This window comes from Caloenas nicobarica, chromosome 12 (assembly GCF_036013445.1).
Source record: "Caloenas nicobarica isolate bCalNic1 chromosome 12, bCalNic1.hap1, whole genome shotgun sequence".
Classification (NCBI taxonomy): Eukaryota; Metazoa; Chordata; class Aves; order Columbiformes; family Columbidae; genus Caloenas; species Caloenas nicobarica.
The window spans coordinates 17,119,421-17,136,618 of record NC_088256.1 but is presented as its reverse complement, the minus strand read 5'-3'; the positions used below and the strand labels follow the sequence as shown (position 1 = coordinate 17,136,618).

Sequence of the window (17,198 nt, the reverse complement as noted above, 5' to 3'; positions counted from 1 at the left end):
GCAGGGAGAAAGAGTTGAGATCCTGAAAACATCCAGAGGTCAGTTCGTTTGAACAAGAGCAACAGATTTTCCACAAAACAGCAGCACTGAAGTAATCCTAGCCCAACTGATGTCTGCTGGCTTTGGCGTTCTGCATCATATGTGAACGTGACTTTTTGCAAAGCGCTGCCGAATCGAAGCTGTGGTGGCAGACAATGTGGTGTATTTGCTGGGAAGATGCAGTACTGCGTTATTTGGGGGCAGAGTGCCTCCAAATTGAAAAATAAAACCACAACCAACCAACCAACCAAAACTCCACACCAAAAGAGTGTGCCTGATGCTGCCCAACTCTGAGGTGGGCTGGGCCCTCCTGTAAATTTATTATCTGGGGGAAAAAAACCCACTGGTATTTCCTCTCTCCACCCTTAAATCTTTCAAGTAGCCCTTTCCTCTGTTCTCCCCACCCTGCCGTGTCTTTATCGGTGGCTTTGTTGGCCAAGTCAGCTTTTCCAGGAAACTCAGCCTGGCTGGGCCCTGCTGTTCTCCAGCCCGTTGTCCTTGGTGAAGGTGACCTTCCTGCAAACCCATATGGTGAGGCAGCACGTCCTTGGGACAGAGGGGACATGGGGATGGGCTCCGGCCGGGTCCCCTCGTGTTGCTGGAAGCACCTGGACTTGCATTAAGGATGGTGTGATCTGGGTCGATGACGCCTTGCTAGAGCACATCACCCACCGCTTTGTCATCTCCAACGGGGACCAGGTCTGGGTGTTGAGCTGCATCGTGTGTTGGCCATAGTTAAAAAAAATGCACTTGTTCTTTTCCCATGGCTTCTCTTTCGCTCTTGCTTGTTGTTCAGCTTGATCTGGTGGCTCGCATGGTTACCCCACGGTGTCCCCCTCACCTTGGCTGGACCCTGCTTGCACCCAGTGGTCACTCCTTGGTGTTCATGTTTTTCTCTGGTTGAAATATCAATAGGAGCTTCAGCCTCAGTGTAGGATACTGGTTTAAATTTCAACCTTTTGCTTTCCCAAGGTACCGGCCTTCCCTCTTCCACTTAGGGATGAGCAGCAAATGTCCCTTCAGTGGGAAATGAGGTTGGAGCTGTGCTCGCCTTCAGCCCTTTCTCTTGGACCTATGAAATGCAATGTTGATTTTTCTTTTTTTTTCCCCGAAGAACTGTGCATGTTATTGACCCTTTCCTGCAAACATAGGGGAGAACAGTGGGATTGATCCTGATCGCTGGAGTTCTCTCTGTAAATCAGGAGATCTGCCTGACGATGTGGTCTGTTTGGGTAAGCGTGGTACAAACTGCTAAATTATTAAGGGTTTTCTCAAAGCATTGCTTGTACTTGCATAGAAACGGCTAAGAACAAAGAGTAATAGAAAAATTGGCAAGAAAAATTTCAGTTAAATTGTATCGGTTGGGCAGTGATGTCAGTGTACTGAGTGACTTTCTGAGACTGCTGAATGGTTTGGGGAGGTTATGGTAAATTTATGGAGGCTTTTTAAAATTATGGATGTGTTTTTCTTGGTTCTTCTGGAGCTAAATTGAATGGGAGCTAGAACAGGCTGTTTTGGGAGGTGGTGTTATTTTTGCAGGCTTTTTTTTGTAAATCAGGTCGTCTTCTCTACTACTTTTATGCTAAATGGAACAATACAGGAGTGATTAGACTTTAAACTATTCGTGAGGTCTAAGCCAAGTAGTGCGATTTAATCTTTCTTCTGCATATATTTAATATAAGCTGTGATTTCATTCCGGTGTTTGAGCTTTGTACTTGTACTGTGTAATTATCTCTGGTTTTAGCAGATGGCTTTTTTTTAATGCCTGTGGTTTTCATTAAATCTTTTTTTCTATGCGTTATTTGTGTTTACTTTGTGGCTTGAAGATATCTTCAGCAAACATGAAAGGAGTTTTTCTTGATTAGTTAGTTCTGGTTTAAGTGCTTTCTGAAACTATAGTAAATCAAAAGATGTGGGTTTTTTTCCTGCCACTCTTTTTTCCTGAAAACAGGGCCAGCAGGTAGCACAGACACTTGTTTTCCATATGGGGTATATAATTAAACGCTGTGTTTTGCAGCTGCCCTAGAAATAGCCCACTTGAAGTGGCTCCTTGTCAACGGCGGCTGCAGAGCACAGGTTCACCTCTCATGTTGAACTCGGTCAAACTCCATTAATTTTTACCCAGGCTTGCTAATTTTTACCCAGGTTTGCAATTTTTATCAAGTGTGGCTCGGTCCTGTATGTGGTGCTGTGATGGATTCCCCGAAATTTGGGAGGACGGGTGAAGAGGAGCCTCTCCGGGAGGCAGTGGGAGGTGTTGTGCTGGGGCAGAACGCGTTTGTGGGAGAAGGACACAGATGGAGAGGGGAAAGAGGCACAAAGGGAGACTTGGCCAAACTTGGGTGAAGAATTTGGGGAGTGCTGTGGGCTGCAAACGTAATTCCGCCGTCTCTATGTAATGCTCCAAAAGCTTCAAGTAATAAATAATGTTGGGTTGTTAGTTGCATCCATGGACTTTTTTAGCCCTGGTCTGTTGACTTCAAATTGTCCCTGTTCCTAATTTCTTGAAGAAAGGTTTATAACGAAATGCCGAGCCTCGGCTCGCCTTCTGTGGGCATATTATATTGATGTATGTAGATGGGCTTTTAAAATGTGATCAATGTAAGAAAATAGCCGTTATCCCTAATGCCTGATTTTCAGAACTGCTGCTTCTGGGAATAAGTGGGCTTTTATGCAAAGTTGAAAGTACAGGAAGGTGGGACTACGTCAAAATATGAAACAGAAATATGTTCTTTATCTGAATTTCTCCATGGCACAAGGAAGGCTGTACCACAGCAGCAGTACTTTGCCCTGCTGTGTGTGCAGCAGAGTGTGTCTGTGGCGGTGGCGCTGATAAGGTTATTTATTACTGCAGCCTGGGTGCCTGGTCCTGCCCGAGGTGGGACGCGAAGACAGCCAGCTGCCAACTCAAAGATGTTCCTGGCGGAACAGCTTTGCTAGCCTCATCTTTATCTCTTCTGATTTGTGTTTGACTCTCTGGCTGTTGTCTTCCAGCTGAGCTCCTTCAGGAGAAATCTGGTTTGGATGCCCTGCTGAGAGGGTGACTCGCTGATGGGCTTGCTTAGGCACTGGGAGAGTGGAGCTTGAAATGTTGCAGAAGGGACCCATGTCTTTGGGGCTGGTCTTCAAGTGATGCAGGATAGTGGCTGTTCTCAAAAATACCTCCTTCTCTCCCTTCTTTCGATTCCCAAAGTGTGTGGCATCCCCTGGGGGGCTGCAGGGAGCCCATCTGGGATGCTGGGGTACGATGCGGCAGAGAGGGGACCAGGGTCACCTACCAGCATCCCCGAATCCTCCTGGCTTGGTGGGAGGATGCGGTGTGGCTTCCCACCAGATGTTCCAAGAGTTCTGGTTCTCCCAGTACTCCTGCAAATGCCACACCTCAGGCAGAGGGAGGTGATAACGTGCGCATGGGAGGGATGCAATTGTTTATTTTCTTAATTATTTTGGCATGCCTGGCTCTAAACAGCAGAAGCAGCTCTGGCTTTTGCTTGCACCAACTGACTCCTGTGCACTGTAGCACAGCCTTTGTAAAACCCCACCAGGCATTTGAATTGTATCCAAGTAATTTTTTTTTTTTGACATCAGAATTAAAATTTTTCATGAAAGGCAGCTGAGAAAAGTCATCTAAATCCTCTCGCTACTAATCTGCATATTTTATAATTTTCCCAAAAGCCTGGCAGTTACTCCCTAAATCTCCTCTTAAGTCTCCGTTGAGAGCCGTTATTAAGACTTAGCAATCTGTTAGCAACCCAGCGAGCCGTTCGAGGTGGGCTTATCAAAATCAGACCTTTTAATTGCTGAGCTGAGCCAGTGCATCTCGCCACAGGTGTCATCATGGTGCGCACTCACTTTCTGGGAGGCGAAAAAAAAAGATGAAGAGATGTGGCCGTGGAGCCTTCCAGCTGCTTGCATGGTTGCATGATGGTGTGACACTGAGGGGTGGTCAAGGGAATGGGAAATGAAACTCTGGACTGGTGGGAGTCTGGTTAGACCACAGGGCAAGAACTTCTCCCTACGCTGCCATGGCAGAGGGTTCTGCACCGTGGAAGGGGTTGCTGTCATCTTTGTAGGAGATGCTTCAAATAAATAACTAGAGGGGTGAAAGCCCACCTAGGAGCTGGTGGTGATAACTTGTTAGAAGAGCAGAGTAGTGGGCTTGGTTAGCTAACAACCCACACCTAGGATCTGGCTTCTCTTCTTCACGTGCTCCAGGTTTTCCATGGTTAACTATGGGTAGCCTTGCAGAGTAAACACTTGTGCGTGTTTTTCCAGGGATATTTTAACCAGAGCTTTGTTGCTTCTGTGCCAACGCGCGTGTTTGGCAAACCCTTGGCTCCGCTCTTTCTCGCTGCTCTGATGGCTCCGTGGGCAGGGGAAGTGCTCAGTTCCCCCCTGCTCTGGAAGGATGCTCGCCAGGTTGACAATTAATAAGATTAAGTGGAGTATGAACAGTATCTGCTGGTGTTTTAGCAGCCCTGCCACCTGCTAATGCCCTTGAACCATGAACAGTGACAAATGTCTTCCCTGCTCATGTTTTAAAATCCAAAACCTTAGCCTGACCTAAGGCCACTGTTTTTCCCCCCTCCTCTCCATCTGCTCTTAGTGGGCATTTTAAGTTCACTTTATATTTTCAAGTTCAACCTTGCAAAACCCTTCGTGGTGCCAGCCAGGTCTCCTCCCTTGGCTGCGAACATCTATGGTAGGAACACTTTGTTATATGCAAGGTGGAACTTGGACAGATTGAAAAGTCAATTTTTAAACTACTGCACAGGTTTTTTTTTTCTTTTGAAAATAGCCTTTTCTGATCCACCTAGAACCTTGTGCATGCCGGGCAGCCCGGGGCTGGAAGCTAATGGAAATGGAGCTCATGGAGTTGTCCTGTCCACCTGAGAGCCGTCCCCAGGGCTGCCTTGCAAGTGTCTTCGAATGATGTTATAGGAAGGTGAAAATCTGATATTTAAGAGTTTCATTTAAGTAGAAGAGCACCATTACTCTCACTGTGTTCAGATACCTTGTTTGCTATGTGCTATTTTAACACACTCTCCGTTGGATTGGAACGATCTACGTGTCATTTGCCTGGTGCCGTGACCTCCCTTTGGAAGGTGCAAGTGCTGTGGGGATGGCTGTGTCTCTGCTAGAGCCCTGTGGTGTTGGTCACAGTTGTCTCTTGTGTCTTTGTGCAAGGGATGCTCTCCTTCCCCTCTGAGTTTATTCTGCTGTGATTCCCCTGGCTGCTGTGGAACAGAGGGGCTGTCATCAAGCCCCTGTGACACCAGGTTATCACTCAGTTGTGACAGCGCATTCTGCTTTAAAATAAAACCCCAGCACCTTGCATGTCTTTTTGAGGAGTTTGTGGTGTGAAACTGTCTGCTTTGTTATTTCTGGTTTTAGCTGAGATTTTTAAAATAGCAGAAGTATACTTTTCTTTTTTTTTTTTTTAAGCTACATCCCAACTCCGTATGCGCCAGTGTGGCGGTGAGACGTTTCGGATGGACTTGAGGGTTTGACAGGAGAGCAAGTGTAAAGGAGGGTGCAGTTTCCATCCTGGCTTGGGATGAGGAAGAGATGTATAGAAAATAAATTACATTCCTAATAGCCTGAAGTGCTTGATAAAGAGATATTCTCCTCCTTGCCTCGCAGATGGGCATAGGCTGCACACACAGGCGGTAGCTGTCCCGCTTGGGGCAGGAGCACGGTGGACACGAGCGATGACCGGCCCTGGTGGGTGGCTGCGGTCCTGGCGCTGTCAGTGGCTGAGCAGCGCTGGGGACCCCAGGTTGCAAGCTCAGCGTCACCTTGGTTTTGCTAAACAACCTTACATCTTTTTGTTCTCTGCGCTGGGGTAGAGAAGTGAATTTTTGAGGTTCCAGCTGCCTTATTTCCAACAAACAGCATGGTGCGTTCAGAAGCTGGGAGTTAGTAACACAAATATTCAATTGTTTTGAGCTACAGGCTAATTTTTTCCCTTTCCTGGTTGCCCCAACAGTGTGCTGGGGAAGAGAAGCGGGTTGGTACACGCACCGTGGTGGTCGGGCACCGGCCGGTTTCAGAAACAGATGCGTACGTGGCACAGAAGTTCTGCGACAACAGGATCGTCTCCTCCAAGGTGGGCTTGCTCAGCTTCTCTGGGTGCATCGTGCACATATATTCCCTGCTCGTGTATTCACCCTGATTTTATTTGATGGTTGTTTTTGAAATTGAGAAACTCTCAGTTCCTCACGGATGGATGTAAAGGTTCCTTTGCCAACTTACCAACTTGTCCACTTACCAACCTGGTACATACCTTACACCACAGCTCCATTAGTCTTTTTTTTCTTCCTGTCAGTCCCAGTGGGGGTGTGTACAAATTCCTTTATTCTAGGCTGGATGAAAGCAAAGCGTATGGACACATTGGTTTTGTGGGGGTTTTTTGTTTGGTGTGTTTAGTGTTTTGTGGCATTCCCTTTGGGAAGAAAGGACAGGTCAAGGGAAATCCAGCGCGAGACAACAGCAACTTGGATTTGTGAAAGGGAGTGGCAATTATTTTATAAATGGACAGAAAAATATGATTCCCCCCCCCCCTTTTTTTTTTTTTTTTGTTCTTGTTCTGTGCATTTTTTCCTCTCCTGAGATAGGACGAAAATAACCATGCTCTGTTTATCCCCTTGGATGAAAGGGGGAACATTCATATGGTATTAATGCAGCTTTTGTTTATGGTGGAAAACTGTGATGACACCCATCTGCCTTCTGCTTAGCTTTTTTCCGTGACATTCATGAAGCTATTTCAAAAGATTTGAAGCCAATTTGAGTAAAATATCAAACAAGTGGCATCTGATATTGTCAACACAGCTGGATACATGTTATGTTGCTTAGGATTCATGATGCTCAGCATCAGTTTTACTGTACTTGAGCTGTAAGGGGGTTTTTCCTCTCCTTTTTTATACAGCTTGAAACTTATTTGGTTTTATGTCTCTGTGCTATCTGAGTTTATACTGGGGAAAAGTTTTAAGTCTAACCACATTTAACTCATGTAGCGATCACATTGATGTTTCGCTGGTATGCAAGAAGGTCCTTCAGGGAGGACACCTTCTCCTGTTTCAGTTCCCTCTCTGACAAGTGGTTTGTTTTAGCAGTAATTTTAATTCTTCCCTGATTTATTTTTGAATGTTGTGTCCTTGCTCTTTTTTTCCATTTATATTTGCTAGGCATGGAGACTGTTCTTACCTGACCAGTCTCTTTCTGTAATTAAGTGGACATTGGTCTTGAGACTTGGCTGCTTATTATTCTTTGCTTATTCCAGGCAGACTGACAGAACAGATATTAGACCCATTATTTTCCAAGTTGTTCTTAAATTCTGCATGTCTTTCCAAAGCAAATGATTCAGCAGGCTTCTTAAAATGATAATGAAACACAACCTAATAGCAAATTTGTATGGGCAACATGGCTTTTTTTTTAAAAAAAAAAAAATTCCTTTCCCATTTTGAGGAGATACTTCCCGTTTTGTAGCCCAAGGCCCCAGCGAGCCCCTTGTCTCGGTGTGTTTGTTAGTCCCTGCTCTCTCCCCACAGTACACCCTCTGGAACTTCCTCCCAAAGAACCTTTTTGAGCAGTTTAGAAGAATCGCCAACTTCTACTTCCTCATCATCTTCCTCGTGCAGGTAAGAGCTTCAATGCCAAGGGTGGGTTTTATTTATGTACTGATGGTAAGCACTGTTTGAACAAGAATTGAGGCTCAAAACTGACTCTGGTACCTAGAAGTGTGGTGTTTTTTGTTTTTTGTGTGTTTTGTTTTTCGATTGGAAACTGTTATTGTGGCACACTGACCAAGGCATAATAACAATTACAATATTTGGGCCTGTCTGAGATGATGTTTGAATGACTGCTGAAACAATTAAAAAAAAAATCTTAACTTTTTAACAGTTAAAGATCAATCAGTTGGTGAAAATACATTGGATGCTACAGAGCCAAGATCTAGTTTTTTGTCATCTTTATTACTTCTGCTGCATAACTCTGTATTTTCCCAAGTTATATGACGTCTTAGTTGTAGTGAGTTTCAAGGCAAGCAGGAGAGATAGGCTGTGCTCAGTAAAATTCAACAAATGCATAGCATGAGCTTTGGGATTGTGAATCTTCAAGAAGCTGCTCTACACAGACAAAATAGCAAATCTTTTATATCGACAAACTACTTCTGCTCTGCTTTGTGGCTTTGGTTAACGGGCAAATCCTGAGCAAACCTGAATACTCATTTTTTGTTCTGTCAAAATGTATTGGGGCGGAAGGAGTTCAGGAGAATCATCGCAGAGCATTTACTCACCTTTTAAATCCTGTTCTCGGGACTGGGACTCAGCAGACAAATCTGCTCTAGGGCTGAAAATAGGCGTCAAAAACTCTACCCCAGCAAACTAAATGGCACCATGCAGCTGCTGCAAACAGCTGGCTGTTGGATGGCTTCGCTGGGGTGGCTCAGATCTGAGGTATCCCTCTCTTCTAGGCTGCATGTTCGTAAGATGAGTGTCTAAAATGTTTTATCCTTGCAGTAAATAGTTACGGCTTATAGGCATTTCGGTGGCTGCCGCAGAAACGGGGGATCCCAAGATACTGGCTGTGGATGGCTCCTGGCAGCGCTCCACGAACGGCCGATCTACCCCGGCATCAGCTGGCTCCTCCGTCTCGACGTCGCTGGCGTTGCTCCGTTTTGTCAGACTGAATTTGTAATTTGCCTTGAAGTGAAGCGATGCCCCGGAGCTGGGATGTCCTTTTTGTGTAGTTGGCCATTTAGTGACGTGATATTACATTTTATCTATTGACTCTGAAAAACATGGGATATGCTTGATTATACTTACAAAACCGGTTGCAGTTTAGCTGCTTACCCGTTTTAGGTGCAGGTGTGACAAGAACCCAGTTGTTCCTCCTTCTTTTTATTCTGTGAGCACCTCTAAAATAAGGAAGCAACCTTCATGCTCTATTAGAGAAAAACCAAACCCAACTGAACAAAAACCAACCTGACAGCACTAATACGCTTGCTGCCATATAGAGTAACTGACTGCCCCCGGGCTCTTGTTCTGGAGACGTCACTTGCCTTAAAAAAGCACTCAAGGCCACTCCATTCATTTAAAATACCAAGGGTTATACCTTGAAAAATGGCATCTATAGTTTAAATGTTAGTGCTTATCTTTAAATTACTTTAAATTAATGCAATTGCCCTATGTGCTGCGTGAGGAGTGAAGCATCACGGCACTTGGGGAATTGCCTGGTACATCTGCTCTACCTGCTGCTGAAACCCTTCATCAAAATGTCTGTTACTCTGTGACTCCAAATTCAGCTCTTGTTTTAGAGAGAGAAAGTATGTGTGTTAAACACAGAACACTTATTAGTGCACTAATGGGTACAAATAGCTGTTTCTTTGGTTCATCTATTGCAACACTCAAAGGAAACTGCAAGTAAACTCCTGGTGGAAATGGCTGACCTGGAGTGAGCGTAGTCCAAGGGTATTTGTAGATGGACCAAGCTGATGGCAGTAAACTCATTTAGGAGGTGCCAGGAATGAAAAGTGTCCCTTTTGAGTGATGGAGATGACTTCTGGACTGTGGTCCTCAGTCTCCTAAACAATGAGTTAGGAAGAAACTATTAAGTAACAGGAGGATTTTGTCACTTTTAAGTGGATCCAAGTTAAGCACTCTAAGTCCTAAAACCAGCTCAAAAAAAGCTTCAAAGGAATCTGCCTTTGTTCTGGCTTGTTGCTCGTGTGTCCCTCAGCTTTCCATCAACCGTGAAGGGGAAGAGCAATATCCAGCCATGGGATGCGCAGGGAGTGCCATCTCCAAATAAGTAAATGAGTTATTCTGGGGACTTCATCTAACGTTTGTGTTCATACATTTATAATACAGCATTTGTGTGAATAGAAATTATATAGTTTGTTTAAACACATACATACAACTACATCTTTTCCAGTGCAGAAGACTCTCCCGCTGGGCAGCAGGAGGTCCTCTCCCTTGCTCTTCTCAGCTAAAAGCCAAAGTTCCTCTTGTATTCCTGAGATCTGTCCAATTTTTGCAAGAAAACTTTTGGCTGACTGGCCTAAACTTCAGCGATGCCACCCCAGCGAGTGGCTGTGTGTGATGTGTCCGTGCAACACTTGACACCAGCCTTGCTCAATGTTGTTCATCCAGAGTCTGGGTTTACACCGATTTTGAGTGAACCAGGGCTTTGCGTTCCTGCAAATATTGGTTGTGTTTATCTTTGTTTACCCTTACGCTACTTAACTCATACCACTTACCTGGCTATGTATCTCTTGCACTTCAATATCTTCTGGTTATTTTCTCTTTGGGTCCAATAGTGCAGGATAATGTTGCAGGGTAGAGCATTTCATAGAGTTAAAAGTTTCTGCGCAGCTTCCTCCCAGATGATGAGAGTGTCCTGTCCTTAACACAGCATTTTATGGCCAGCCTAAAACAATAAATATACAGATGCTGCTGTTTGTGAGCGTGCCAGGGAAGTGCAAACAAGCGGAGGGAGACAAAGTCTCTTTGTGGAGACACAAAGCCTTTCTGCTGAGCTGCCCCATCCCTTTCATTGCAGCCCTCGCCATCAGCCTCTCGTGCTCCCGTCCTCTGTGGGAACAGCAGGAAAAATGGCCAATTTTGTGTGCCCTGCTTTGAAAGGTGGGGTAAGGCCACAGTTATTCCTTCCAGTTATGAACCTGTCCTGCTGTTCTTACCCTTTGGGCCGAGTCATGATACAGTGAGAAGAAACAGTGGTTTCCCCCAGCCCGAAGGTTTGATTAATGCTGAAGAGGTTTGGTCTTTGCAGCGGCGCTGGCTCGAGGCACCACACTGAGCTGGGGAAAGATCCGGCTCTCCACCCGTCTATCCCAAGGCCATCGTGCAGTCTCCGTGCTTAAATCATGTTCTTACCTCCAAATTTCAGAGCTTAAAGACAAAATATGGAGTTATGTTTTGCTTAAATATCCGTGTCCCATTCTGCCATGTATTTCTTAGGTAATTTGGACAGATGAGTGTTATTTTTAACCTCTGGGTGTCAGTGGTTCAAGACGACTTGTGGTGTCTTCCTTTTCATAACCAGCCATGTTTTAGGGTTCAGATGAGCTCTGTTGTCACTGCCAAAAAGGAAGAACTGTCCTGTAGCTCAGTGAGAAATTAGGGTGTTTTTCACTTTGTGTGTTGCTGTTGTCTCTGCCCCATCCTCCTTCCCTGCCTCGGTTCTCTCCTGCACATCCCGTGGTGGGAGCAGGCTTGTTGGCACCAGCACGTGGAGCGATTGTGTTTTTGTAGCCCATCCTTAGCAGCCCGTTCATCCAGGTGTTTATTTCCCACCAGTGCAAGGTCAAATTTAGGTTTTAAGCTGCTTCTGAAAGGGTTTTTTTCCCACTGAGGACCTCCAACAGTCTTCAGGAGGAGGGAGTGTAGTCTTTTTGAGATGGAGGAGAGCACTCCTGGGGATGCTTGTGCTGGTCCTTCTCATGTGCCCCTTTCTGTGACCCCCAGTGGGCTGAGCACCCTTTTTCCCCTATTACCGGAGTTTTTGTTTCTTCTGCTGCCTGAAAACCAGTTGTCAGCAGTATGTTGTTTTTCTCTCTGTAGGTGATAGTGGACACCCCGACCAGCCCAGTGACCAGTGGCCTCCCGCTCTTCTTTGTCATCACCGTGACAGCTATCAAACAGGTACAAGTGTCAACATGGGGGGAAGAAGGTGCTCTTTGGGATATGTGGTAGAGAAAAGGATAAGCATGTATTTTAATAGACTCAGAAGTCACCAAAACAGGCTGGTAGGTTTGGTGAACCCTTCTCAGAAGGTCAGACACATATACCAGTGTTTTTCAAGAGAGGCTGAAAATTGAGTGTGGTTGTTGGTCTCTTTTGCTTCAGCAATGTAAAACATCTCTATATGTACTGTTGTAAGCAAGCCATGAGGGTCAGGAAAGGTTACCGCTGTAGTTCTGGCTTTACTTGAATTTTTCTTCTCTTTTTTTAGAAATGCTCTCTGACTCTTTGCAGGAGGCAGAAACATGCTCCAAATATAGCCCATGCTCTGCTCCCATGTCGGTAAATAGAAAGGACAGGTTCTCTTCAACCACTTAGCTAGTCCCGAAAACATGTAGTCCTCATCTTCTTGTGGTGTTAAAAGACCTTTTTCCTCCCATCGTATGCACACATTCCTTTTAAAATTTCCTCTACAGAAGGATTGAATAATAAAAAGTTTCTTCTGCAGGGGCTGGAAAGGGAGAGCTGGAGTAAAATGCATCTGCTTCAAATCTGAATGTTGTTTTCTTTCAGTGAGGACTGAAGAGGAAGAGTCTTGTCCTGCGTTACCATAGGAAAGACTCGCAGGGTGCTAAGTGTATTATTCATATTATCAACCTGTTCTTGCCAACACTGAGAATAATAGAAACATGTTACAGTAATTTAGCCACTCGTATGCACTGCATATAGATTATTTTTGTGTGTTATTTTAATCTGTTCTGAATATGTCAAACATGCATATGAAGTTTTTAACATAAATTGATTCAATCTGAGCTACTCTGGTTGATGTTTTGTCAGGCATGAAGGAGGTCTGAGAACTGTTTAGTTTATTCATTTTTTTAATCTTCTCTCTCCATCCCCACTTACCCTCCTTGGTTAGTTTACTTGCTTCATTACGAGTTTGTTGCCTGTTTTTGTGTGACTAGGGGTACGAGGACTGGCTGAGGCACAGAGCTGACAATGAAGTGAACAAAAGCAATGTCTCCATTGTCGAAAATGCAAAGCAAGTGCAGAAAGAGAGCGAAAAAATCAAGGTAACTTTTAACAGAGAACTTGAGTGGGTTTATCGCTGAAGCCGATGGGAACACGAGGGTGTGTGGTGGGAGGTGAGGGCAGGGGAGGAGGATGTAAAGCAGTTGGAGCTGCCCCGGTGTCCTCGCTTTTGGATGGGATTGCTCAGGGAGCTGTTCCCAGTTAAGGAGTGAAGCTGCCTTTGTTTGATCGCTTTTGAAAAGCTGTCATGCAAACGCTGTACTGGGGCTGACAAGTGACAGATCTGTCAGCGTTTTGCACTTCTCCGGGACAGACAGTCCTCTTCTATTTCCAAATCTCCCAAGGACACCAGGAAAGTACGCTAGCTTTGACGTTAATTTATCACACCGCACTTCAGACAAGTACAGAGTCTTTTTTTCCCATCAAGATTTAGCAGAGAAATAAATACTGGCTGTGCCCTGTGGGTGCTGGGCTGGTTTGACCCATGGGGCCGTGGAGTGATGCTCAAGGACCCGTGCTCCTCTTGAACCTCAATTTCCCTTTTAGCCAAGGTGATTTGTCTTAAGCTTTGAGAGAAGCTAAATCTGTAACCGTCTAATAACAACCGAGAGGGCTTTTCATGTAAATGTTTCCTTTTTTTTTTCCAGGTTGGAGACATAGTAGAAGTGAAAGCGGATGAGACCTTCCCCTGCGACTTGATATTTTTGGCCTCGAGCAGCGTTGACGGGACCTGTTACGTCACTACAGCGAGTCTCGACGGCGAGTCCAATTTCAAGGTGACGGGGATGGATGGGACGGCATTCGGCAGCCGCTGCTCTGGGGTGCTCGGGTGCCTGGAGCTGCCGCTGAAGCCGGTGCTTGCACAGGGGTGTGTGTGATTAACTGGAGGATGCTCCCATGGAGCCCATACCCATGGCCACAGGGCTTTATTTAGAGCTCTTCCCTCTGTCTTCTCCCAGTGTGTCCCCACCGAATTTCCCTGGCTATTGTTTGTTTTCCATTTTGTCTCCAAGAGCCATTTCTTCTGGTGTCGCCCCAAGTTGAATCAGTCTTTATCGATACGGCTTCACTGCCTTATTGCCCATCGTGGGAAGTGTGTTAGTGCTCCCCTGTTCCAGCCGCACGTTGTGAGGTTTGGTGTGTTGGTAAATCAGTGTTGCAGCTGCTGCAGCTCCCTTTCCATTACCTGCCAATACCTCTGTTGTTTAACCAAGCTTTTCCAGTGAGAACGGGGACTTTTTGAAGCAGTATGTCTGGACTCATTTGGGGAATTTTTCACCAGCCTGAGAAAAAACATCTGCTCTGGATTTTTTTTCTCTCTCTTTCCCTGAATCAAGCAGTAAAATTTAATATTAGTCTTTCTCAGGATAAATCTTATCCTCAGTTTATTTTCCTTCTTTATTCATTCCCCGCCCTCCCTTAAACTAAGAGAAGCAACAACAAAAAACATACATGCATCAGAAGACATGAAAATTTGGTTGCACTTTTGTTTGATAAATATTTATACAGATACTAGCAACTGCAGTAGTTTGAGTGGAATGCACTTCAAAATGGCATGATTCACTTCAATGCGCTCTGGAGTCAGTGGAAATACCATTGTCAGTCTGTTATATATTGTATGGGGTCTGCGGCTCATCTCTTCATGGGCAGCTGTTAATTGGTACTTGAAATCTTGTGTAGGAGCTGGTGCACGGTACTGGTTCCACTAGTGGAGTGGAGCTTTGAAGTGGCTTGAGGCTATAAATAGATAACCATGTTAAACAGGCAATTGCTGCTTTGTGTCAGGTGTATTATATGCGTGAGTTCACATAACTCTTGCAGAGTCTTGGCTCTTACTAACTTCTGGGTCCGTAAGGGCAACGCTCAGTTTCTATATTAAGCACCGTGGTGGCTTTTTTCCTGGTTTGTGGATTCTTGTAGGTGACTGGGAGATGTTTCCTGTTTCTTGATGAGATTAAGATGAATTTGAAGGGGAAGAGAGAATAGAAAATCAAGTGCTGTTGAGGGAATAGATCGGACATTAGGAACCAGGGTTTGCTGCCAAAGCAGTGCGAGGGAAGCACACCCAGGTACTCACAAAACCTCATCTGCACCGATATCTGCTGCCTGGTGGGGATTTTTTGGTATGTGGTGCAATGTCAGGTTGAGGTATGGGAAGGATGCCTGGTTAAGTGAAACTGGAGCAGAACTATGAAAGGGATTTGGCAGGGCTCTGTCTTTGAAGCGCAAATCTGCAGTCGTATGTTATCTAAAAGAACATGTGTTTTCTAAATACGCCAAGGGACTGAGGATGTGAAGATCGTGGAACTGATTAGGAGGCGGCTTTGAAGTATCGCTCGGTAATTGCACAGTGTCCATGGTGACGGGAGCAGCGGATGCAGAACCCTGCACCAGGGCTGGGTGTGGGACCGGGCACCGCAGGAGCGGTTTTGAGTTGTGTTTCACAAAAGCTGTGATTTATACCAGAAACGAGTGCGTGTTTGTATGTCTGCTTTCAATACAAAAAGCCAGGCAGGTTAGCAAAACGGCACGAAGGCAGGTATTTTTAATGTCGCGACTACAGCGTGTGTAACGTAACGGTTCCTCCTGGGATGCGCAAGGAGGGGAACACAAATGTAAGGAGTGGGGGGAGCTTTTTAATGGATTTGTTTATGAAGACGGATGGAGGCAGCTTGCTGTGCAGCCTGCCGTGACTTGGAGCTCTGAGTAGCTCCTATAAATAGAGCCTGGAAGGCAGCAAAGCGGATCCTTCGTGGGCTTTCCAGTTAATTGTGAGAGATGAACCTTTTTGCAGCAGCTGCTAAAAATAGCTTGGAGTCTGCCAGTGCTCTGCCTGATCCCTGGGCACTGGAGCTGGTGTGTAATTACCTTCAGGAACGGGTGGTCCCTTGGCCCCGGGGGCACCTGCAGCCTTCCCCAGACCCCAGCTGGGGTGGCAGTAAGTGTCTGGGGAAAACCCAAAAATGCTGCTTTTGGTGAACAACTTACCTTGCAGACATCCAGCAGCTCCTTCTTGCTGTTGTTCCTCTTAAGCTTATTGACTTCAGTCTTTTGCTGAGAGATGCTTCAGCTGTTTTGTGGGAGCAGCGCTCAGGCTGGGGTGAGCTGCCGGTGCTTTTGCATAGTGGTATTTTAAATAACGAGGTAAAACATGGGCTGTGTCGCTGGGGACTCGTGGTGACGCTGCTTCTGCTTCTCTGCCCAGACTCACTACGCCGTGCGGGACACCACCGTGCTCTGTACGGACGAAGCCATCGATGCCCTCACCGCCACGATCGAGTGTGAACAGCCGCAGCCCGACCTCTACAAGTGAGTCTGGCCCTCCATGTCCCTCTCGCCCTGTCGCTGCCTGGTGTCAGTGTCCCTGCAGACACCTGAGCATCATCGATTAAGGGATCTAATAAGTTACAACTCTGCAAAGCAAAGGATGTTTTCTTTTCATCAGAGACCGAAAGGTTTCTTGAGGCAGCAATAAGCTGCCGGGCTTCTTCCACGTGAGGGTGGCAAAGTCGACACTGCATTTCTTCAGGTCTTGTTTTATTCGCAGTAAAACCTCCCTGGTGCAACACTTTTTTCATGATGTAATGAGCTGGTTTTTTGTAAGCTCAGCTGAGTAATGGTCCATGTGCCTATTCTTTGGCCACTCTCTCTCTCAACTAAAATGCATTGGGCTGGATGACTTCCAGGAATGAATGGTCTTTGTGGTAAAATCCCTTGAAGGAGGTTTGAGGTGTGTGTGGGCGTAGTCAGGTACTGCTGCTCCGCTGATGGATTTTTCTAGAATACAAGTTTCTCGTATTTTTTTATTGCAGGTTTGTTGGAAGAATTACCATCTACAGAAGCAACCAAGAACCTCTAGCCAGGTTGGTCTTGCAACCATCTTGCTGGTTCTCCTCAAAGAGGCTGGGTACCTACATCAGATTTCAAGGATCTGAACTTGTGCTGCCATCATTAGGGAACGGTTATTTTTCTTTAACCATTCCAAATATTTCATTCTTAAGGGAGACCTGCAGTTAATTTCTCTGCTTAGGCTCTTCTGCCATTGTGCAATTTGTTTGAGCCCCTCTTGGGGAAGCAATGCAGCACCACCTGGCAACATCTTTCCCTGCTGATGGGCAACAAATTTACCAGGCAATTGCAAAATACTGTTTTTTTCAAGGGAAAGCAGAAGCTTAAGCATCAATCAGAGTGTTTCAGGAAAAAATCCGCAAATAACATAAGTCATCAAAACCAGATGGCTGTTACTGGAGTGGTGCTGACTGTGATTAATGCTGTGGTGGATCTACCTGGACCCTAGAAGCAACAGAGGGTCATGGGTGGGAGTTTTGAAGTGAAATAAAAACAAATAGGAGCAAAATAAGCAATTAGCTTTGGTGCCATTGATTGTGCTGTAATGGACAGGTTTTTGATGCTTTTAAAATCAAG

At 45.6% G+C, this 17,198-nt stretch overlaps 1 protein-coding gene across 5 annotated transcripts in view; it reads left to right on the top strand.

Moving 5' to 3' along the window:
* The window catches only part of ATP11C (ATPase phospholipid transporting 11C), a 54,832-nt gene that overhangs the window by 11,163 nt on the left and 26,471 nt on the right, over positions 1 to 17,198 (top strand). For all 5 annotated transcript variants that reach the window (XM_065643113.1, XM_065643117.1, XM_065643114.1 and 2 more), the window contains exons 2-8: positions 6,029 to 6,148; positions 7,590 to 7,679; positions 11,622 to 11,702; positions 12,707 to 12,814; positions 13,421 to 13,549; positions 15,979 to 16,082; positions 16,586 to 16,636. In XM_065643113.1, the coding sequence (XP_065499185.1) occupies positions 6,029 to 6,148; positions 7,590 to 7,679; positions 11,622 to 11,702; positions 12,707 to 12,814; positions 13,421 to 13,549; positions 15,979 to 16,082; positions 16,586 to 16,636 (683 nt within the window). The remainder of the gene's footprint in view (positions 1 to 6,028; positions 6,149 to 7,589; positions 7,680 to 11,621; positions 11,703 to 12,706; positions 12,815 to 13,420; positions 13,550 to 15,978; positions 16,083 to 16,585; positions 16,637 to 17,198) is intronic.